The 23,859-nt window shown below is 45.5% G+C and overlaps 1 protein-coding gene across 1 annotated transcript; it reads left to right on the top strand.

Moving 5' to 3' along the window:
• Positions 1–212: 212 nt before the first annotated feature.
• ODF4 (outer dense fiber of sperm tails 4) lies at positions 213–23,019 on the top strand. Its single transcript, XM_037164999.2, is given in 5 exon segments — positions 213–284; positions 17,117–17,363; positions 22,331–22,465; positions 22,649–22,768; positions 22,771–23,019. Coding segments are annotated over 5 exon segments (627 nt in total). The 3' UTR covers positions 22,824–23,019.
• The last annotated feature ends 840 nt before the right edge of the window (positions 23,020–23,859 follow it).

The raw sequence follows: 23,859 nt of genomic DNA, 5'->3' as shown, positions 1-23,859 counted from the left end.
GCGTCAAGGGCCTGCTCCAACTCAGCCCGTAACTGGCGAGTGGCTTGGAGATTGTGTGTTAGCCCAGCGCTGCCTATCTCCCAGCTGCTGCCAGGGTTGTGGTGAAGGTTAGACCTACTAGTATGGGCAGGAAGATGGCTCGTTTTTCTTTATGTCTGGTTAATTCGTCCCTGAGCTCTCCTTCTTCATAATGCATAAGATGTGGGGTCAGCATGGTTGGGAAGCAGGGGAAGGCTGAGGAGGAGTTCATGGTCCATAGCAGCATTCCATTGCACCAGAAAAACGTACCTGGGGGCTGGTGGTGGTTTCCAATATCTGCACAGTTTGGCTGCATGAGGAAGTGCCTGCAGTAGTGTAACATACTTTGGGACTGTTCATTATGTTTTGAAAGAGAAGTACATCTTTTAGGAAAAAAGGTGTTGGGGAGTTCGTGACCTTGAGAGGAGTGGGTATGGGAACTGCCACAACAAGGGAGTGGTCAAGAAAAGCACATAGGAAACAGTCAGTGACCTTTCCTGTTAGTGATATTGAAGAGTTGAATTCCTTGGCATATGAGGCTTAGCCAAGAGAAAGGGGCACTCTCCTGTTTTCCTTGTCGGATCAGTGTTTGCAAGGATTGTTCATGTGTTAATATGGTATTAGTCAAAAAGGTTTTATTCCATGGTCCTAGAATAAGAGTTCGGTATATTTCAATGGAACTCTGGAGATGAGAATATGAGAGGCTTCGGTATAGTTTTCCCTTCACTCTCTGCTCCCATTTGGAGTCCCATGGGTCATAAATGGTAAAGCGCCACTGCTAGAGAGTACTCCATTCATGGTATTTGCAATAGTAGTAGGGGCAGCCTCCATATATGTCTGGCCAGAGTTTGCACTTAGCATCCGTCTGATCATAGAGAAAGCAGAGAGTGTGCCATCTGTACCAGGTAGTCCAGCCATCTAGCCCTCTAAAGCTACTTTTGGGAGCAGAGAGAAGGATGGATGTAGAGCAACTGGAGGGAGGGCAGTCCGCAGAAGTGACAGGGTGAAAAATTACCTGTCCGTCTTTGTCATATATTTCACATACGAAGAACCTCCAAATGTACTTGCTTTGTAGTTTAGGAGGGGTTTTTGACAGGGATGGATAAGCAAGAAGAATTTGTAGGGACTTCATTGGGAGAACCTGGTGTTCAAGTAAAGCAGACTTGGGTACTCCTATGAGCTGTGCTGACCACTTTCTTGAGGCAGGGGCTGCTTAAGGCGGGAGAGGTGGACCCACACTGGGTGACCCACTAGTTTCACTGATGTGGGGGTGGTTAGAACAATAGTATGGGGCCCCGTCCACTTGGGCTGGAGCAGTCCAGGTCGGAGCTCTTTGAGTAATACCTGGTCTCCAGGCTGTAGGAGAGTGGCCGGGCCTGTCTCCGGACACCCCCCCCCCCACCAGAGGAAGAACTCTGTCAGCGTGTTCATGGAGAAGATGCTGGAGGAGAGAGAGATAAGGCAGACAGGAGGCCAGAGGGGGAGTATATACTGGCAGGATATAGTTAATAAGGAAAGGGTGGCAGTACAATAGTTCAAAAGGGCTAAGTCCTGTTGGTTCCCGTGGGGCTGCCTGTATTCAAGTGAGGGCCAGAGGGAGCAGAGAGGGCCAGGAATTTCTGGTTTCTATGGTAAGTTTGGTTAGGTGGGTTTTCAGGATGCTGTTAGCCCGTTCTACTTTTTCAGAAGACTGCGGATGATAAGGAATGTGCAGCTTACAGGTGATGCCAAGGGAGGTGGAGACCTGCTGGACAATTTGGGAGATGAGCCTGGACCATTGTCTGACTGGATAGAGGAGGGCAGCCCAAATCGTGGGATAATGTGGTTGAGGAGGAAGTTGACTACTGTATCCGCTGTTTCTCTTGTCATGGGATAGGCCTCAATCCAACCTGAAAACGTGTCAACAAAAGTTAAAAGGTAGCGGAATTTCTTATGGGGAGGCATGTGTGTAAAGTCGACCTACCAATCCTGTCCCAGGAGGTGTCCACGTAGTTGATGGCCCAGGACCTGAGTCTTCATTCCTCCCTGGGCGGATGTCTTGGAAAAGAGTGGTATGAATAAACAAGGGGTTTAGAAACCTCATCAGAGCTTTCTGACCAATGTGTAAAGATTGGTGAATTTCAGAGAGAAGTGCAGTGGTCTGTTCTTGGGGTAGGGCTATTTGTCCGTTGAGGAAGACCCATCCCTCATTTCCTGGGTGCCTGCCCTGCTGGAGGAGGGTGGAGTACTCTCAGGGGTATAGGCGGGGTGAATATAGTGGTCAGAAAGAGGATGGGGTGTGGCAGGGCGTGTGCGGTGAGTTCTCAAGATGCAGCATCCGCCCAAGCACTGCCGTGGGAAACGGGGTCCTGTGAGGCCTGGTGACCCTTACAGTGGACCACCGCTATGGCAGTGGGCAGGTCTGTGGCCTGGAGGAGTTTGGCAATGAGGGAGACATTAACAATGGGTGAACCTTTAGTAGTGAGGGAGCCCCTTTCCTTCCACAAAGCCAAGTGGCTATGAACAATCAAGAAAGCATATTTAAGCCCTAGCTGGTGTAGCTCAGTGGATTGAACACGGGCCTGGGAACCAAAAGATTGCGGTTTGATTCCCCGTCAGGGCACATGCCTGGGTTGCAGGTCAGTTCCCAGCAGGAGACGCACCAGAAGCAACCATACATTGATATTTCTCTCCTTCTCTTCTCTTCTAAAGATAAATAAATAAAATTTTAAAAAAAAGAAAATTCTTAAAAAAAAAGAAAGCATATTTGGAGTCTGTGTAGATAGTAACCTTCTTACCGCAGGTTAGGGTAAGTTCCTGGGTGAGGGCTATGAGTTCAGCTTTCTGAGAGGTGGTACCTTCAGGGAGCTTATTGGCTTCCAGGGTTTCAGTCAAAGTTACTACCACATAGGCTGCTCATCTTCAGCCATCAGCTCCGAGCACTGAACTTCCATCTACAAACAGAGTGAGATCTGCCTCTGGGAGAGGCTTGTCAGATATACGGTCTACAGGTTGACTAAGGAAGTCTAGTGCTTCTGGGCAAGAGTGGGCAGGCTCTACGTCTGTAGTGGGGGTTGGCAAGAGGGTAGCTGGGTTGAGGCGCGGTGAGAGCTGGAGAGACAGGACTGTGCCCTCGACGGACAGGAGGTGGAATTCCTGTAGACGGGAAGGGCTCAAAAAAGAGAGAGCTTGGCGGGATAGAAGGTCTGTAAGGCGATGAGAGGAAAATACAAGTTGGACAGAGTGAGTTTGAGGGCTTCCTTCCTGAGTTCTGCCGCACTCCCTAACGCCTGGAGGCACAGCTGCCATCCACGTAGGGTAGGATCAAGCTGTTTCGATAACTAGGCTACTGGGAGGTATGTTGGGCCTCCCGGCTGAGCCAAGACTCCAACTGCAATTCCCTGCCTGTTGTCTGTGAACTGAAGGAAAGGATGGGAGGGATTGGGAAGACTCAGGGAGGGGTCTGTAACAACATGTCCTGAAGGATGGTGAAGGCTTTTTGCACTAACTTGGGGGTTGTGAGGGAGCCAGTAGGAGTGTCTTCGGCCGCTTCATACAGCGGCTTGGCGAGTAGGGCAAAGTTGGGGACCAAAATAGCCCTACTTGCCAAGGCTGAAAAATCCAACTAGCCCCAAGAAAGATAGAATTTGATTTCCTGTCATAGGTGGTTGGAGATTACAGAGGAGTTGAGTGCAGTCCGCTGTTAGGCTGCTCAAGGTAGGCGTGAGAGAGAGAGACCTAAGTAGGTGACTTGCTGGCTTGACAATTGAGCCTTGTCAGGAGAGACTCAGTATCCTTTTTGGACAAGGAACCTAAGGAGATCTGCAGTATGTTGTCTGGAATCTTGTAAAGTGGGGCTGCAGAGAAGGAGGTCATCTACATATTGGAGGACTTTGCTGGAGCCTAGGTCACAGGAAGCTAAGTCCCGAGCTAAAGCCTGACCAAATAAATGGGGGCTATCTCTAAACCCTTGTGGCAAGACTGTCCATGTGAGCTGTTGTGACAGAGCAGTGTCAGGGTCTGTCTATGTGAAGGCAAAAAGAAACTCGGACTCTGGGTGTAGTGGGATTCTGAAGAAGGCATCTTTGAGGTCCAGGACTGAGAAGTGGGTTGTATTCAGAGAAATGAGAGAGAATAGTATAGGGGTTAGGGACTACCGGGTGCAGAGGGATGACTGCTTCCTCGATGAGTCTAAGGTCCTGGACCAGGTGGTAGGCTCTGGACAGTTTTTTGGACCGGGAGAATGGGAATATTGCACAGAGAATTAACAGGGACAAGAAGTTTCTGGTCTAGGAGGTGGGTGATGATAGGCTGTAATACTTCTAAGTTTGCGTGGGAGATAGGAAATTGAGGTCAGGATGGGAAAACATTGGCCATTTCAAGCAGATGATGACCAGGGGGTGATGAGAAGCCACGGTTGGGATAGAAGTGTCCCATACTTGTTGGTTGACTAGGGAAGGGGAAATGGATGGAGCTGGAGGAGTTGGGTTTTCCAACAGCAGGAGGATAAGGGAGGAGGAAGGGGTCAGGTTTCGCGCCATCTGAAGAGTGGCGCTTAATAATTGGAAAACACCCCGTCCTAGAAGCAGAATAGGGCAGGAGGGTATGACAAGGAATGAATGGGAAAAGGGAAAGCTGTCCAGACTGCAGCTAAGTAGGGGGGGGTTCCCCATGGGCGAGACGGGGTCCCATCAACCCCCATGACCAAGATCTGGGAAGGAGTAAGAAGTCCCGAAAAAGATGGTAAAACAGAGTAGGTAGCTCCTGTGTCCACTAGGAAAGAGATGGACTTACCCGCTACCTGCAGCGTTACCGTGGGCTCCTCGAGGGTAATGGGGGTCTTCCAGTCAGGGCTGCTTGAATTGCCTAGGAGTCTGAGAAGTTCCGGCGCGGCCAGGGAAGAGCCTGCACCTTGATCAGCTGGTCCTCTGCATGGAGGTGCCGGGGATGAGCCCCTAAGGGGACAGGCATCCCTCCAGTGGCCAAGCTGTTGGCAATTGGGGCAAGGCTTCATTGGTGGCCGAGGTTGAGGACACTGGCAGGCCCAGTGCCCTTCTTTGCCACACTTGAAACAGGCCCCCGGTGGGGTATTCTTTGGCCCAGACTTAGGCTTCGGCCCTGTGCCGGTGTTTGCCGGCAGGACCGCTAGCACGGCCTGGGTTTGCAGGGCTACCTTTTGCTGTAGGCGAGCCTGGTGGGCAGCCTCAGCCTCTGCTTCCCAGTTATTGAAAACCTTAAATGTCATATTTATTTATTTATTTATTTATTTATTTATTTTCTTTTAAAATATATTTGATTCATTATGCCATTACAGTTGTTCTATTCCCCCTTCATTCCCCTCCACCTTGCGCACCCCTCCCCCACCATTCCCCCCTTTAGTTTATGACCACATGTCTCAAGTTCTTTAGATTCTATATTTCCCATACTATTCCTGCCATCCCCCTATCTATTTTCTACCTACCGTCTATGCTACTTATTTTTTACACCTTCTCCCCCCTTTTCCTCCTCCCACTCCCCTGTTGCTAACCCTCCATATGATCTTCATTTCTATGGTTCTGCTTCTGATCTCTTAGCTGTCCTCTTAGTTTGCTTTTGTTTTAGGTGTGGTTGTTAAAAACTGTGAGTTTGCTGTCCTTTCACTGTTCATCTTTTTTATCTTCTTTTTCTTAGAAAAGTCCCTTTAACATTTCATATAATAAGGGATTGGTGATGAGGAACTCCTTGAATTTGATCCTATCTGAGAAGCACTTTATCTGTCCTTCCATTCTAAATGAAAGCTTGGCTGGATAGAGCAATCTTGGTTGTAGGTCTTTGATTTCATGACTTGGAATACTTCTTTCCAGCCCCTTTGGCCTGTAAGGTCTCTTTTGAGAAATCAGCTGACAGTCTGATGGGAACTCCTTTGTAGGTGACTGTCCCTTTATCTCTTGCTGCTTCTAGGATTCTCTCCTTCATTTTCATCTTGGCTAGTGTAATTCTGATGTGCCTTGATGTGTTCCTTCTTGGGTCCAAGTTCTTTGGGACTCTCTGAGCTTCCTGGATTTCCTGGAAGTGTATTTCCTTTGCCAGATTGGGGAAATTCTCCTTTATTATTAGTTCAAATAAGTTTTCCACTTGTTGCTCTTCCTCTTCCCCTGCTGGTACCCCTGTAATTCGGATTTTGGAACGTTTAAAGATGTCATGAAGGTTCCTAAGCCTCTCCTCATTGTTTTGAATTCTTGTTTCTTCATCCTTTTCTGTTTGGTCATTTTTTTCTTCCTTCTAGTCCACTCCCTTGATTTGAGTCCCAGTTTCCTTTCCATTACTATTGCTTTCCTGTGCATTTCCCTTCATTTCAATTAGTTTAGCCTTCATATGTTCCTCTAATTTGTGACTAAAATGAACCAGTTCTGTGAGCATCCTGATCACCAGTGTTTTGAACTATGCATCAGATAGGTTGGCTATTTCTTGGTTACTTAGAGTTATTGGCTCTGGGGCTTTGAGTTCTTCTTGACCCATGTTTTGGTCTGTTTGCACCTGTCCCGTATGAGGAGTGGAGCTTTAGGTGTTCACCAGGGTGGGGCCACCCAGATCACTGGATTGTGACGCTATATGTGGGGGCGGGGTCAGAGAGGGACAATAGCGGTCCCCTCTGCCACTTTCTGCCACTGGGGCCTGTGCAGTTTGTCTCACTGCTCGCTCCATCACGGGTTTATCTGCGCATGAATGTGTGACAGTGTGACTGTTGTCAGCCCTCAGTGGGTCCCCCGGCTACCCCACACCTGGGATCCACCCACGGCTGCCGGTGTGCCTGGGTTGCATGCCCAGGTCATACCAGTGGATCTTTCTTGCCTGATCCCCCTCTGCTACTGGCTCTGGCCCTCTTACCGGTTTGGTTGAAGGGTTCGTTGTTGTCAGACTTCCATACAAGTCAATTTTCTGTGGTTTGGCTGAGTTTTTGTTGCTAAAACTTTGTTGTTTTTAAACTTGGTTGTGCAAGAATGTACAGTGTGTCCACCTACGCCTCCATCTTGGCAGAAGTCGAAATGCCATATTTACCAGATCTCGACTGGGGGTTTGGGGGGCCATCCTTGGCCTTTTTCAGTTTTCTTCTAATATCTGGGGCTGACTGGGAGATAAAATGAGTAGCTAAGACAGTGGCCCCAGCGTTAGAAAGCCAGGTCTAGGCAGGTATGGAGCATCATTGCCTTGGTTAGTCTGTTGAGAACCAGCACCAGGTTTTCTCCAGGGCCTTGTGTGACCTCTCTGAGCTTATCATAATTGACTGCTTTCTGGGCAGATTGGTGCATATCTGCTATCAGGCACTCAACCATTTGGTTGCGGCGCCTCCGACCCGCCTGTCTTACCTGGTAGCCCCAGCCTGGTTCCACGTCTGGCATGGCTTCAGCCCCTACTGGCATGAGGGGATTGGTGGTGTGGGTTTGATCTGCATGAGCCCTAGCTATAGTCCGGACGCAGTTGCGTTCATCCGGGGTCGTGGTGGAAGTTAAAATGATGTGCAGGTCATGCCATGTGAGGTCATAAGCCTGGACTAGGTACTGGAATTCCCTGATAAAGTTGGTAGGGTTAGTGGAGAATGAGCCTAGGCGTTTTTCAATTGAACAGAGATCAGTTAGTGAAAAAGGGACATGGACCGAACGACACCTTCTGCTTCCACCACTTCCCGGAGGGGGCAAATACGGGAGTCTAGGGGCTCTAGATTCAGGTGGGAGTGAGTATGTAACCGGGGAAGAAAGGTCTTCAGAGGGAGGGGGAGAATCCGGTTGAGAGGGGAGGGCTGGGGCTGGAGTAGCCGTTAGTGGGATCTGATAAGGAGGGGGAGACGGAGGGGAAGCAAGATCTTCAGGGGAATCAGAAAAGGAGGAGGGAGGTTCTGGGGCAGTAGGCTTAGGAGGCCGGACGGGTTCAGGGTTCCCTCGGGCAAGGAGAACTTGGGCTGTGGAACATTGGGTGCACAGATCTGGGCGGGAGCGCAAGGCCCAAAAGTCCTGAATGTAGGGGACCTCAGACCATTTGCCAGTCTGTCTGCAAAAATTATCTAGGTCAGTAAGGGTAACGAAATTGAAAGTGCCTTCAGGAGGCCAGGTTTCACGATTATGGAGCTGATATAATGGCCAGGCCGTAGTGGATGGAAAAATCAGCCGTTTTTGCTTGAGGCCAGGGTCAATTACTTTCATATTTTTCAGAAGGCACCCTAGAGGTGACTTAGGATCTGGCTTGGAATCCTGTCCTCCCATTTCTGGTCCCACGAGGATCAGCAAATGGGAATCGGCATCCCTCAACCCAATCTGCTGATCCGGTCTAGTAAAAATGGGGGTCTGGGTTCAGGAACGTCTCCTCTGGTGCCCAGAACCTCTCAGAGGGGGAAGGCAGTCCCTCCCGGAGGGGTTACCCCGATGCAGTGCTGCGATTTGGTGGAGAGCAGTCTCTCTTAGCCCGGAATCAGCGTTTGGGGATTAGAAATGTAAGGGAAGTGGCACTTACCCTGGTTCTTAGTCTGGACTGGTGGGGTGGCCGCGAGGCCTCCTGGGGAAGTAGGGAGAGGAGTGGTCTTCAGCAGACAACAACTCCTCCCAGGTTTTGTCACCAAATGAAAGGTTTTCTCAGACCCCGCCAAGGAAGAAATGCTGCCAATCAGCCACAAAGTTAGGCAGTATAGAGCTTTATTGGGGCTTGTGTGCCCAGGCGAATTTCCCTGGTCTGCAGAGTGGGGTCGGGAAAGTCACGGCATAAATAGGGAAAATGGCGGGATTTTATTTTCGTTGGCTCCCCGTGGGAGCTAGGGATTGGTCCCCTCTGAACAAAGCGGCAATACCTCATTGGTGGTCTTTTCCTTGGACTCAGGTTGCTACGGGATATCAGGGGATATCCCTTTTGGCAAAGCCTGCCCTTGCGGCTCTCTGGTTTGACATCAACCATCTTTTCCAGATTGTAGTCTGGGTACCATTTTGATTGTGCGCCATTTGGATTGTAGTCCAGCTGCTGTTTTATCCTACCCCGCCCATCTTGACAGTTTTAATTTGCATTTCCCTTATAACAGTGATGCTGAGTATCTTTTCATGTGATTACTGGCCACTTGAATATCCGCTTTGGTGAAGTGTTCGTTCAAATCTTTTAGCCTTCTAAAAACTGGGTGGTTTATTTTCTTTTTTTTTAAACATTTTTTAATTGATTATGCCATTACATTTATTCTATTCCCCCCCTCCGTTCCCCTCCACCCTGCACACCTCTCCCCCACCATTCCCCCCCTTTAGTTCATGAACACATGTCTCAAGTTCTTTAGATTCTGTATTTCCCCTACTATTCTTACCCTCCCCCCATCTATTTTCTATCTACTGACTATGCTATTTATTTTCTGTACCTTCTCCCCACTTCTCCTTCTCCCACTCCCCTGTTGCTAATCCTCCACGTGATCTTCATTTCTATGGTTCACTCCTTATCTAGCTGTCCTCTTAATTTGCTTTTGTTTTAGGTGTGGTTGTTGATAACTGTGAGTTTGCTGTCCTTTCAATGTTCATATTTTTTATCTTCTTTTTCTTAGGTAAGTCTCTTTAACATTTCATATAATAAGGGCTTGGTGATGATGAACTCCTTGAATTTGGTCTTATCTGAGAAGCACTTTATCTGTCCTTCCATTCTAAATGAAAGCTTTGCTGGATAGAGCAATCTTGGTTGTAGGTCTTTGGATTTCATGACTTGGAATACCTCTTTCCAGCCCCTTCTGGCCTGGAAGGTATCTTTTGAGAAATCAGCTGACAGTCTGATGGGAACTCCTTTGTAGGTGACTGTCCCCTTATCTCTTGCTGCTTCTAGGATTCTCTCCTTCATTTTCATCTTGGCTAGTGTAATTCTGATGTGCCTTGATGTGTTCCTTCTTGGGTCCAAGTTCTTTGGGACTCTCTGAGCTTCCTGAATTTCCTGGAAGTCTCCTTTGCCAGAATGGGGAAGTTCTCTTTTATTATTTGTTCAAATAAGGTTTCCACTTGTGGCTGTTCCTCTTCCCCTTCTGGTACCCCTATAATTTGAATGTTGGAATGTTTAAAGATGTCCTGAAGGTTCCTAAGTCTCTCCTCATTGTTTTGAATTCTTGTTTCTTCATATTTTTCTGTTTGGTCGTTTTTTCCTTCCTTCTGGTCTGCTCCCTTGATTTGAGTCCCAGTTTCCTTTCCATTACTATTGCTTTCCTGTGCATTTCCCTTCATTTCAATTAGTTTAGCCTTCATATGTTCCTCTAATTTGTGACTAAAATGAACCAGTTCTGTGAGGATCCTGATCACCAGTGTTTTGAACTGTGCATCTGAGAGTTTGGCTATTTCTTCATCACTTAGATTTATTGGCTCTGGGGCTCTGATTTGTTCTTGAGCCATTTTTTGTCTGTTACGTATGAGGAGGGGAGCCTTATATGTTCACAAGGGCGGGGCCACCTAGGTCACTGGTTTGTGACAGTCTATGTGGGGGCGGGGTTAGAGAGGGAGCAATGACGGTCCTCTGCGCTTGCCCAGTCTGTCCAACCACTCGCCCCGGCCTGTTTATCTGAGCAGAAATGTGTGAGCCTGCCGCCCTGCATCGTGCGGTCTCAATGCTCACCTCATCACTGGTTTATCTGCACGCAAATGCTCGACTGACCACAGACAGACAGCCACGCCTGTTCCCTGTGTCTGCCCGTAGCTAGCCTGCACCTGGGATCCGCACCTTCGACTGCTTGCGCACCACTCGGACGGGGATCTTTTTGGCCAACCCACTCCGCTGGTGGCTTCGCCCCTCTTACCGGTTTAGCTGAGCATTTCGTTGTTTTCGGACTCCGTACTGTCGATTTTCTGTGTGGTTTGGTTGCGTTTATTGTTGTTAAAACTTTGTTGTTTTTAGATTTGGTTGTGCGCGGACACAAGGTATTTCCACCTACGCCTCCATCTTGGCGGAAGTCCTTGTTTATTTTCTTATTATTGTGTTTTGAGAGTTCTTTTTTTTTTTTCATTACATCCAATGGCCTGTGCTGCCTTCTTTTTTTTATATTTATTTTTTATTTTTTAATTATTTTTTAATTGATTATGCTGTCACAGTTGTTCTATTCCCCCCTTCATTCCCCTCCACCCTACCCCCCATCCCCACCATTACCCCCTTTAGTTTATGACCATGTGTCTCAAGTTCTTTAGATTCTATATTTCCCATACTATTCTTGCCCCCCATCTATTTTCTATCTACTGTCTATGCTACTTATTTTCTGTACCTTCTCCCCCCTTCGCCTCCTCCCACTCCCCTGTTGCTAACCCTCCTTGAGATCTTCATTTCTATGTTTCCACTCCTGATCTAGCTGTCCTCTTAGTTTGCTTTTGTTTTAGGTGTGGTTGTTAATAACTGTGAGTTGTCTGTCCTTTCACTGTTCATCTTTTTTATCTTCTTTTTCTTAGATAGTCCCTTTAACATTTCATATAATAAAGGCTTGGTGATGAGGAACTCCTTGAATTTGATCTTATCTGGGAAGCACTTTATCTGTCCTTCCATTCTAAATGAAAGCTTTGCTGGATAGAGCAATCTTGGTTGTAGGTCTTTGGATTTCATGACTTGGAATACCTCTTTCCAGCCCCTTCTTGCCTGTAAGGTCTCTTTTGAGAAATCCGCTGACAGTCTGATGGGAACTCCTTTGTAGGTGACTGTCCCCTTAGCTCTTGCTGCTTCTAGGATTCTCTCCTTCATTTTAATCTTGGTTAATGTAATGATGATGTGCCTTGGTGTGTTCCTTCTTGGGTCCAAGTTCTTTGGGACTCTCTGAGCTTCCTGGATTTCCTGGAAGTGTATTTCCTTTGCCAGATTGGGGAAATTCTCCTTTATTATTTGTTTAAATAAGGTTTCCACTGGTGGCTGTTTCTTTCCCCCTTCTGGTACCCCTATAATTCAGATGTTGGAGCGTTTAAAGATGTCCTGAAGGTTCCTAAGACTCTCCTCATTTTTTTGAATTCTTGCTTCTTCACTCTTTTCTGTTTGGCCATTATTTGCTTTCTTCTGGTCCACTCCATTGATTTGAGTCCCAGTTTCCTTTTCATCACTATTGGTTTTCTGTGCAATTCCATTCATTTCAATTAGTTTTGCCTTCATATGTTTGTCTAATTTGTGGCTATAATCAACCAGTTCTGTGAGGGTCCTGATCACCAGTGTTTTAAACTGTGTGTCTGAGAGTTTTGCTATTTCTTCATCGCTTAGATTTATAGGCTCTGGGGCTTTGAGATCTTCTTGAGCCATTTTTGGTCTGTTCGTGCCCTTTAAGTGTGAAGAGCGGAGCCTTGGACTCCCAGGTCGGTAGGTTGTGATGCTGTATGTGGAGGCGGGGTCAGGGCGGGGAAATGGCGGCCCCCTCTGCTGTTTATCACAGCTGGGTGAAGAGCAGAGCCTTAGGTGGTTCACTGGGGCAGGGGCACTTAGGTCGCTGGATTATGACGCTATGTGGAGGCGGGGTCAGAGCAGGGAAATGGCGGCGCCCTCCACCACAGCTTGCTGCTGGGGCTGCTGGCTCTTGTCCAATAGCCCACTCCCTCACTTGTCTATCCACACATGAATGTGCTACCACAGTCAATGCACAGCCCTGCTCCCTTGCTGTTTCCCCATGATTGCTTACTGAGTTGCCCACCAGGTCCAACCCTGCGCCTGGATTCTGGGCACCTGAGTCCATCTGACCGAGTTTTCCTGTGCTACCCCACTCTGCCAGCTGCTGGTTTCACTTCTCTTACCAGTCAGGCTGAAGAATTTGTTGTTATCAGACTTCCAAAAAGTTCAGTTTTCTATGTTTTGGCTGTATTTCCTATTGCTATTATTTAGTTGTCTCTAAACTTGGTTGTGTGAAGAAGCATGGCATCTCCACCTATGCCTCCATCTTGGCGGAAGTCGAGAGTTCTTTATATATTCTGGATAATTCCTTTATCAGATATGTGATTTAAAAACATTTTTTTCCCAGTATGTGGCAGAAATTCTTAATTTTGAGGTCATTTCTTGCTCTGTCTTTTGGCAGCAGTTTGTTTTTCTTCTCAATTCTGTTCAGTTAGTGTATAAAAAGCAATGAAGCTTCCCATAGAGGCAGAGCCAGGCAAGCAGGATATACACTGATCAACAGGTCTGTCTACCATTTTTCTATGTGTCCAAGCCCTACAGGCTGAGACATTCTGGGGGAGAGGGGCCAGCCACCTGGTGTCCTACAGCCTCCCTTCTCAGTGTGTCATCTTCAGACCAGCAGCAGGGGCATGAGCTGGGGGCTTGTTACCAGGGAGGCATCTTCATTGTAAGGAGATACTCAAGTCAGCAGCACACGCATTCGAGTTTGAGAAACACACCACCACCAACAGGCCCACCTGAAAGAAGAATGCACACTTTCACAGACGCAAAAGAGAGGGAACCTTGGAGTTTGTGGTCTCTGACTATTAAAATATCCTAGCAATGCCAGGGCCTGGGGGCTTGCCACAAAGGAGATTCACACTGACACATGTGCCGGGGTGAGTTGTCCTGGAGTGGGACTGTTTCTGAGTGTCATGCAGGCAGCAATGCAAGTCCCCGTGGACAGTCAAGGAATGACCAACAAGGCTGTGTAGCCCAAGTTTGTGTTCTACAGATCAGCCTTGCCCACCATCACTGAGAGCCTATGTCCCAGAAGGGATGTCCAGGTACCCGGCACCTGTCTTCACTGATGGAATGGTGGGCAGTTTCCTTCTCAGAAACCTCCTAGCTTTGCATTCCATTCTGGCTGCTCTCTGTACCTATGTGAGCAAGTTACCACTAATTTTAGAATGCTTGGCTTCCTTTCTTTTGGGAAGCTATTCTTCCCCAAGTCCATGTGGTTCCAGTGGGTTGTCAGTCAGAAGATCCACCTTCCCATGTTTCTCTTGTTCTCGTTTAGCTCTAGGCCTAGATGTTCAGTGTCCTCTTTGAGTCTGTGTTTACTCAGTGTTCCCCAATACATTCCTTTTTGCCTAACCGAGTTTGAGTCTGCTTGCAACTGAAGAATTCTTACTGATACACAGCCTTACAAGAAAGTTGGTGAGTACTACCGCTAGCCCATAAGGCACCTTCATGCCTTTCACCTTGAGGTTAAAAGACAGTCCTTCTGAATAGATGGAGCAGTAAATGGCTTGGTGGGGAGCAGCACCTTTATGAAATATAGAACAAAGTACCTCTTCCTCAAGGCCAGGGGAGCTCTCTTAGAGAGGCATGGCTTGTCGGGCAAAATGAGGACTGTAGTTCAGTTCTCACTCACCCCTCCACTGTGTGCTATTGTGTAGAGTGCATTTTGCACAACCTTATATAGAGATCCTGTTGTTGGGCACCCTTCCCTTCCCTTCAGCTCTATTCTCCTCTTTCCACCTTCTAGTTTACCTCCTCTCGGCTTTTACTTGGGCAGCATCAAGGCTGATAACAGCTCTGTTTACTTTTGTAGCTATCATGAAGTCTTCCGTGCTTTGTCTATCTGTTGATTCTAAAAGATGAAACTCAATTAACAGTGTTTAGCTTAGGTATTGTGACTTATAAATATCCTTCAACGCAGGGCTAGTAACCACTAAGATTACATTTCCTTTCTTGAGCTCTTTTAATTACCCTTTCAAAAACAGTTTTTTATACATTCACAGGATTATATGAAATATATGTTAGTTATAAATGATTTTAATGTAATGAACCTTTCACCCAAATCAAGAACCAATACCCTACTGCCAATGATGTGTGTGTGCCATGGAATCCTCCTTCACCCTTTCCCCTGCTTCCCCAGAGAAACAGACAGTATTACTTTTTTGTGTTTATCATTTCACTGCTTTTTTAAAAAAACATGCAATCATAATAGTATGTATGCATACACTGTTTTGTTTACTTGTAACTTGTTTATGAGCTCTATACAAATGGCATCATGTTTATGGTGTATTTTTCTTGGAATTCTGTTTTTCAGAAAACATTGTATTTCCAAGGTTCTTCCACATTGTTTTGTGTTGCTGTTAGAACTATTTATTATGATTAGAAACTCCAGGAAAAACTAAAACAGATCCAAGGAAGGAGACACAATCCTAATGACAACTAGCTCTGCATGAATGACATTTCCAGGAGGCTCAGCACCCCCTCTTCCATGCCTCTCAACATGCCTCAGAGTTACCCCAACCTGTGGCTGATGCAGCCAGAAAGTTTGTTTGCAGACTCCCTACGTGTCATTAGTTTGTGGGTCAGCTTCCACATTCAGGTGCTCCTGACCATGGCTGAGTGTCTTAGGGATGGCACTTGTCCCTGGCAGGGCTGAAGAGTGTTTGGACTTGAGACTGAGAAGTCTCCTCTCTGATGGCCAAAGGTAGACAGTGTCTCACTATGTGGACCACAGGTGAGAAGGTTGGTCTGCAGAGGAAGAGCAAGATGTTCAAGGAGAAGTAAGACCAGATTCAGAGTGGTAGGGTCTGAATATTTGTGTCCCCCCCAAATCCAGTGATGGAAAATACCCACCCAAGTTGATAGTATCAGGATGTGAGTGTTTGGGAGGTGATTAGGTCAGGGTGATCAGCCTCCTGAATGGGATTAGTGCCCGAATAAAACAGATCCTGCAGAGCTCCCTAACCCCATGTGACGACATACAGTAAAAAGTCTGTGACTTAGAAGTGGGGCCTCACCCAACCATGCTGACCATGACAGCACCATGATCTTGAACTGTTAGAGTGTGAATTTTTGACTCCTACCATTCCTGAGGTTCAGCTCTGCATATGACTTCAGGATTCATGACTGACTCCCTTTTTACTTAAATTAATTTAGGTTCTGTTTTATCATTTGTAGCCACTAATATTCAAGGATGTCTGCCAAAACACCTCTATGTTTTTGTTCCATCTCCATTTGCTAGTGAGAGAGCACAAAACAATTAAAATGACAATTTAACAGTAACAACCACCACTTTCTGGGAATTTAATGTGAACCAGTGAGTGGTTTTTATTCATGATCTCATTCAACATTCAAACTAAGTCTGAGACAACTATTGCTGTCCCTGTGTTACAGATGAGTGAACTGAGCCACAAAGAAGCTTATATGACTCATCCAGGTTCACAAGGTTATTAAGAGGAAAGCTCATTATTCACACCTCTGCCTTTTGAACCCTAAAGCCTGTGTCTTTAATCACATGTATCATTGTCTCCACAAAGTAAACCAATCCGGTGGGATTCAAATTTATATCCCACATCTGAAAGGCTTGCACCTCATGAGAATTCCAGGGGCTAACCTAGGTCTTGAAGCTACTATGATTGGCCTGCCACAGGCGACTCAGATTTCTTTTCCTGTAATTTAAAAGGGAGATTAGGAAAATCTCAGGCTGCATAATATCTACATACCCTGTCCTTATCCTATGTCCACCCCCTTCTGAGGCTGAGCCAAAACACCTAAAAAGAAAGAAGAGGGAGGGGAATGGCAACTGTTGACTGGAAGTGAGTGGTGGTGAGAGAGAGGTGAAGGGGTTGTGGAAGTAGTGAGAAGGCTAGTTACACCTCTGCAAACATGTGCAAGTATTTTCCTGGGGATAGACTTCTTCTCCCTTCTCCTGCTCTATCAGTGAGTATTTGGTGTTAGTGTTAGGGCAGATGAAATAGAAAGAGAAAAGGAGACTCTCAGACACCATTGCTCTTCAGTGAAGGGAGGCATAAGAACCACAGTTCTGAGTTGGGACCTGAGGAGCAGGTAGTTGAGAAGGAGTTGGAGCTGAAGCTGTGGGCCCCTCCCCCACTTGCCTGCCCGGCTCCCCGAATATTCTATGGCAGTTAGGGGCCCTGTCCTGCTGAAAGGGTGGTTCTTTTCCAGATCTCAGGCCCTGGGGTGGCAACTGCTCTGCCTGATGAACATGTTTAGAAGATGAGGGACAAGTAGGCCTAGGAAGGGAAGGGGAGATGGGGTGGGGGATGAAAAGGAATAAAGAGGATGCTCAAGATGGGGACAGGGGACATTAGGGGTGAGTTCCCTGGGTCAGGAGGAGAAAGCACTAGAAGCCTGGAAAGGGAGGTGAGGTTGGAAAGGTAGATGGGACAGTAATGAACCTGGGACAAGAAGAGGGAGTGCAGAACTTTGTCTTTGCCCCCAACAGAAACAGGCAGTCGTCTGTGATGCACAACTGGGACTCTCCTTTGGCCCTCAGATGAAAATTAAACAGACTTCCCAGTGGAGGGGGCCGAAGCTGGCCTCAGGGCTCAGCCTGATTGCCTTCATCCTGCTGCTGATCATGGCCTTGTCCACAAAATGGCTGTACCTCTCTTCAAGCCGCTTCTACCAGCGCTGGCCCACAAATGTTACTCATAGAATCTACACATCGGCTGTTATCATGTCCATGGGACTCCTTCAGATCTGCAGATCCAAGAAATGTCCCATCTCAGAGAGCAGGAAAGGTGAGATCCTCTACCCCTGGCCTCCAGCCTGTCTTCACCCCTCCATTTATACCCTGGTGTTCTTGTCCCCTCCTTCTGGTCATCCTCACTGTTTTGGCTGGTAAGATGACTCCACTGGCACCAAGACTGGTGCCAAGGCTCATTTTTGCTCTCTCAGCCTGGCCAATGGAAAGCGTTACTGCTTTGATAAGGCTTGCAGTCAAGTCTACTTATAAAAATGTGGTGAGGGGCCTGGCCTCTTAGTGCAAGTGAATCACTCATTAATCACATAAAAGTTATCCTGGGAGACAAGCCCCATCAAGGTAGCATTTCCTTTCTCTAGGCTTGCATAGCAGAGCTTTGGGAGGAGTTCCCAGAGTGCTCTCCCTCAGGCCCTGGTCACAGCCATTGTTCTTCCTTTTGGCTTTTTAGGCTTTGCTTTTCGGGGCCATCTATGGGTTTCCACATGTGGTCTTCGTGCCCTTTCCTTCCTGGCTTCTTGCAGCTGCTTCATTGTCCATCTTGTTAATGTCACATCCTGCTGGCCTCTTGCTTTCCAGGTTTAGGCCTCATTTCTCAAAACTTGTGGAAACCAGAGACTTTGACCCTCACCCCCTACCCATTTCCATTTCTTCACTGTATTTACATTTAAAAAAATTTTACATAGCTATTATTTTCTTCCATTATGAAAGTAATGCATTAAAAACATTTTTTTAAATTTATTTTCAGTGAGAGGGGAAGGGAAGGAGAAAGAGAGGGAGAGAAACATTGATGTACGAGAGAAACATCAATCAATTGCCTCTCCCACTCCCCCAACTGGGGACCTGGCCCGAAACCCAGGCATGTGCCCTAACAGGGAATTGAACCAACAGTCCTTCAGTTCACAGGCCAGTGCTCAATCCACTGAGCCACAACAGTCAGGGAAATACACTCTTATTACAATATATTTCAGGAAAAGCTATCATTTATCGCACACTTATTCTGTTTGCTCATTTAAATCCTCAATCAACTCTCCTGGGGCATTTATCCTAATTTTACAGATGAGAACATTGAGGCTCACATTAAGTGCCTTGCTCAGGGTCGTAAAGATGTTAGGTTGGACCACATGAAATGGCCAACATTTGACTGTGTTTCATCTATAAAAAAGAGCAATTCATCTGGATTAACCTAATAATGGCATGTTTACAATTATATAACTCAGGTGTGTCTTTCTCCAAAATTCATGTGAGCACCTAACCTGCTTTGTAGTGCTGTTCAAAGACAGCCATTAGCAGTGTGTTGAGCACTCAGTTTTTTCCAGACTTAAAAAAAATTGAACAAATTTTAAATGACTTACATAGTTGTATTCATTCTTCATAAACAATTTTATATATTTTAAATTATTTTATTATTTAATCTATATTATTTTAAAATTTATCTTTACAATATATAGTAAACTTTTCCTTAAGTGACTATAGTATTCAACTTAATAAATTTATCATCTCTTACTTGACTCTTTTATTTTTCTATTCCTGGCAAATTTATTTCTAACTTCATATTTGAGGAAGATGAAAGCAACAGAATTTATTAATCATAAAGTTTTCTCTGTGTTTAATACTAATTCTTTGGTATAGATTTCCTAAAGTGGGTTTACTGGATCAAATCGTTGGAGGTGAAAAGGTCCCAGGTGTTAGGCCAGACTGGAGTCAGACTGGACCTTGGTACTTGAGTTCTGGCTAGGAAAGAATTCAGAGTCAAGACTCAAAGTATAAGAGAAAGTTTGTTCAGAAAGTCACAGAGGTAGAAGTGAGCCATAGAAGAAATGGCCTCAGGAAACAAGTTACAGAGGCAGAAAAAGGGCCTTTGGTGCTTAGGAGAAAGAGAGGCAAGGAAAAAAACATGGGGGAAGGGCATGGGGAAAGGCACGGGTGGGCTCCATAGAGAGAGCCCTGCTTCATCCTAGGCTTGATGGTCTTTATCTGGAAGTCTCAGGGAGAATCCCAATAGAATATTCATCAACTTTCCAGGGGTGGTCCTTTCAGGGCTGTGGTCTCTACTGATTGGTTGGTGCCAGAGCAGGAAGTCATTAGTCAGTGCAGCTGGTCCTAGTGTTGGTTGTCAGCCACCTTGCTTGTCTGGTTTTGCTGCATTTCTGGGCCTGGAGCTGAAAAACAACTGAGATATAGATGTACTTGATGTGGGTCAGAACCTCGCTGTGCTGGGGGTTTAAGGGCTACTTTCCAGCCTCCTTGTTCTTCCCCCTCTAAGGGGGGTATCTAATCCACATAACTAGTAACATGCCAGGGGAGGAAAGGTTAGGGGAGGGTCCAAACCACATGACCAGTGAATGCTAGGGGAGGAAAGGTTACCCTGCAGATGAGGTCCCTGTTTTCCCAGTTTTGCCTGTTGCTAGGCATCCAGGGCTTTCTGCCTTGGTGACCTTCTGACCTGGCCCATCTTCCTTGCTCTGCTCTTGTCTAACTGCCTACTATAAAAATAGTATAAATATTTTAAGGCCCTTAATAACATTTCCTATGTTGCTTTTAAAAAGTCTGATAGCAATTTATGCTTCCACTAATAATGTATAAGAAGGCTCATTTCCTTGCACTTTTGCCAGCAATTACTATTAACTTTATATATATTTAAATGAAATATATAATTTTTAAAAAGATTTTATTTATTTATCTTTAGGGGGAAGGGAAGGAGAGAGGGAGAGAAATATCAATGTATGGTTGCCTCTTGTGTGTCCCCTGCCGGGAACTGGCCTGCAATTCAGGCATGTGCCCTGCCTGGGAATTGAACCGCAATCCTGTGGTTCACAGGCCTGCGCTCAATCCACTGAGCTACACCAGCCAGGGCTGAAATATATAATTTTTTAATTAAAAAAAAATCACACAGCCCTGATCAGTGTGGCTCTGTTAGGCATTGTCCCATGAATGTTACCAGTTCTATTCCCAGTCAGGGGACATGCCTAGGTTGCAGGTTCGGTCCCTGGTCGGGCGCATACATGAGGCAATATATCAATGTTGCTTTTTCACATCTATGTTTCTCTCCCTCTTTCTCCCTCCCTTCCCCTCTCTCTAAAAATAAATAAATGAAATCTTAAAAAAAACATTATGCAGTTATTGTGGGAAATGCAGAAAGTTTAAGAAAAATAAAAATCACCTAAAATTTCCCCACACAGATATAATCACAATTGACAACATAATGGATATAATTTCAGTCTTTCATGCATATATATACATAAAATAAATACACATAAATAGATACATAACTTTCATTTTATTTTTTACCTTTTTATTGAATTTATTGGGGTGCCATTGGTTAATAAAATTATATAGGTTTCAGGCATACAATTCAATTATTGTTTATTTTTATTTTAATAAATATACGTATTTTTAAAAATTGGAATCATTCTACATGCCCTATGTTGCAAATTCCACTTTTCAGTTGTGAACATTTGCTCATATCACTGAATAATTTTTCTAGAATGTCACCTATGTTTAAAATTTATTTGATCAGGTAGTATATAAACAGAGTCAAAATTCAAACATACGATCCACATAGTGAAGTGAGTCCCCAACCTCTGACTTTCAGGCAGTTCCTCCTTTATTCCTAGAGACACTATTTGGAGACAATCTTCTGTCACGTCATCATTTTTAATTAACATAATAATCCAATGTGTGGGTATACTATAATTTATTTAACAAATCTCTTGTTGGACATGTTCATATCTCTTCAGAGAAGATCTCTACATATTTTGGTGCAGATCTTGATTACTTCCTTAACGTAAATTCCAAAAAGAAGCGTTTACGGTTTTTTGTTTTTGTGCTATATCACTCACCAGAAAATGCTGCCCACTAACGGGGTGTGAAAGCACCTCTTTTTTTCTAAATCCTTCCCTACATTAGATATAATTACTTTTGTTTTGATCTTTGCTAGTTTAATAGATTTGAAAAGTCACTGTGTATTTGCAGTTCTTTGTGTTGAGCTTCATGTATTTATTGGACATTCAGCTTACTTCTTTTGAGAATTGCAGTTCAATTTCTCTGCCTATTTTTTCTATTGAGGAATTTGTTGTTTTTTAAAGATTTTATTGATTTCTTTATTTTTAGAGAGATGGGAAGGGAAAGAGAAAGAAAGGGAGAGAAACATCAATGTGTGGTTTCCTCTTGCACATCCCCCACTGGGGACCCAGCCCACAACCCAGGCATGTGCCCTGACTAGGAATCAAACCAAAGACCTCTTGGTTCACAGACCAGTGCTCAGTCCACTGAGCCACACCAGCCAGGGCAAGGAATTTGTTTTTATATGGTTAGAATTATCAAATAATCTCCATCAAAAACCACTGCCTGTTTAATAAATGAAAGTGGTATTTTATTGTTGTCTCAAACGTGCATTTCTTTGGTTATTTATTAATGGGCTTGAACATTTTCTCATATTTGCTCATTTGATTCATTTTGTCTATTGTCAGTCCTTAGTTTATCCCATTTTCTCCTTTTCCCCAGATGGTTTTAAGCTGTGGACTAATCGCCCAGTCTTTGGGATGGCCAAGATAACCTTCAGGCTGGCCCTGGTGCTGGGATTCATCTTCACCATTTGGTTGCACCTGCTGTACATACCTGGTCTTCAGAGAGTGCCTTACTTTGGCTGGATTGGGACTTTCATGAGCTTCTGTGAAGGTGCCCCCTAGCTCTGGAAAAGGTCCTTAGTTTATCCCAACCCACGTCTTCCTACACGCTTCTCCCTCTTTCTTTCTTTGGGAGTGAGGTAACAGTTTTGTGGGTGGTGGCAGAACAGAACTGGTAGAACTGGTATTTGTTGACTGAAAACTGATTTCCGTCATTTCCTGGTCACTAGAGAGGTAGAGGTGAGGGGTTAATTCCCATGAACCTCTGGGGCTGTGCACTGCATGTGCAGTGATGGGAATTATGGTTTGTGGCTATAGCTCAGCAGATGAGGAAAAGTCCCTATGGGTGGGCAAGACATCTCTGCTTCCTGTCTCCTAGTTGTCTTCATTTTCTCCACCCTCATGTTGTTTCCTGTTAACGTCTGGATTTTCGAGTTGAAGAGGAATTTATCGATCCCCATTGGGTGGAGCTATTTCATTGGTTGGGTGGTGTTTCTCCTATATGTCACCTGTGGTGAGTGGTCTGGAGGGACCTGGGAAGGAGGGGGCCTGGGAAGGAAGGGACGTGGGTGGGTCAGAACAGAGGTGTGGAGAGAGGGTGGGAGGTTTTTAGGGACTTCTTTTTGGCCTCACACTGCTTGCCACTTTCTTTCCACACTCTGACTTTCACCTCCCCCATGCCCTTATCTTTTCCCAGCGGTCCTCTGCTACTTCGACAATAAAAATCCCTGGAGTCTGATTCTGAGCCATCCCTCTGGCACCGTGTCCTAGAACAGCAGTACCAGATCAGTTTCTCTGAATGAATGGTCTCAAGCATCTTTGTCACCCAGGAAGAAGTCCTGGATCCTGAGCAAAAGAAGGGGTCTCTGTGACCTTTTCTGAACTCCAGGCACCAAGTTCTATCCATTCATCTGAATCACCCTCCTCATTCTTCCCCACAACCCTTAAGTTATTTGGTCCTTTTCAATGCAAATAATTAGAAAGGGAGGATTTTAGGCCTGTTTTAGGCCTGTTTTGCACTCCTCTTCTTTGTCTCTACTTTGCCTACAGTTTCGGGTAATGTGGAATAAATTGTCTCCTGTTTATCATGTCTGGCAGTTGTTGAGACAAGACAACTTGAAGAAGGAGAGGAAGAGAGAAAGAACAAATTGGTTTTAGAGTTCTTTCTACCTAGGAGTCTTTTGGCACCTTTTGGTTCCCAAACCTTCCCAGCCTCTCCTACAGTACACTTGTGCGCAAGCAAATACCTCTCAAGAACTAAGCCTCTTCAAACTTTATTCCCCCCGTCTCAATATTTGTTAGTTAGTAGGTAGGGAGGAATGATCAGGAAAGAGATTATCACTTATGAATTTGTTGACATAATTATTCACAGTGAAGAACTCAAGAGAAAAATAGCCCATGGGTAAGAGGTGGGTTAAACAATGAGAACACTACAGGGGGCATGGTTTTACCCAAAACTTAGCAGTTTCAAATAATAAACATTTATTATCTCACATAGTTTCTGGGGTCAGGAACCTGGAAGCAGCTTAGCTGAATGATTCCTTCTCAGAGTCTCCCATGAGGTTATAGTAGAGATGTCAGCTGGGGCTGCAGTCATCCAAAAGGTTAAATGAGGCTGGAAGATCTCCTTCCAATATGATTCGCTCATGTGGCTTTTGGCAGGAAAGTTCCTTGCCACAGGGCCTCTACATGACCTGCTTGAGAGTTCAGAACCAACTTTCCCTGGAGTGAGCAGTCTAAGTAAGGAAACTCCAGTGACTTTTATGATCTAGTCTTGGAAGAAATATGCTGTCACTTCTACCATATTTAATTTGTTAGGAGCAAGTCACTAAGTCCACCTGCTGCTTAAAGGGAGGGGCAATAAGCTTTACTTCTTCTCAAGGGGAATAATATCAAGAACTATCACAG

Source organism: Artibeus jamaicensis, unplaced genomic scaffold (assembly GCF_021234435.1).
Source record: "Artibeus jamaicensis isolate MK-2021 breed Jamaican fruit bat unplaced genomic scaffold, CSHL_Jam_final contig_781, whole genome shotgun sequence".
In the NCBI taxonomy this organism is placed as follows: Eukaryota; Metazoa; Chordata; class Mammalia; order Chiroptera; family Phyllostomidae; genus Artibeus; species Artibeus jamaicensis.
The sequence above is the reverse complement of the archived record's forward strand: the minus strand, read 5'-3'. Positions and strand labels throughout refer to the sequence as shown.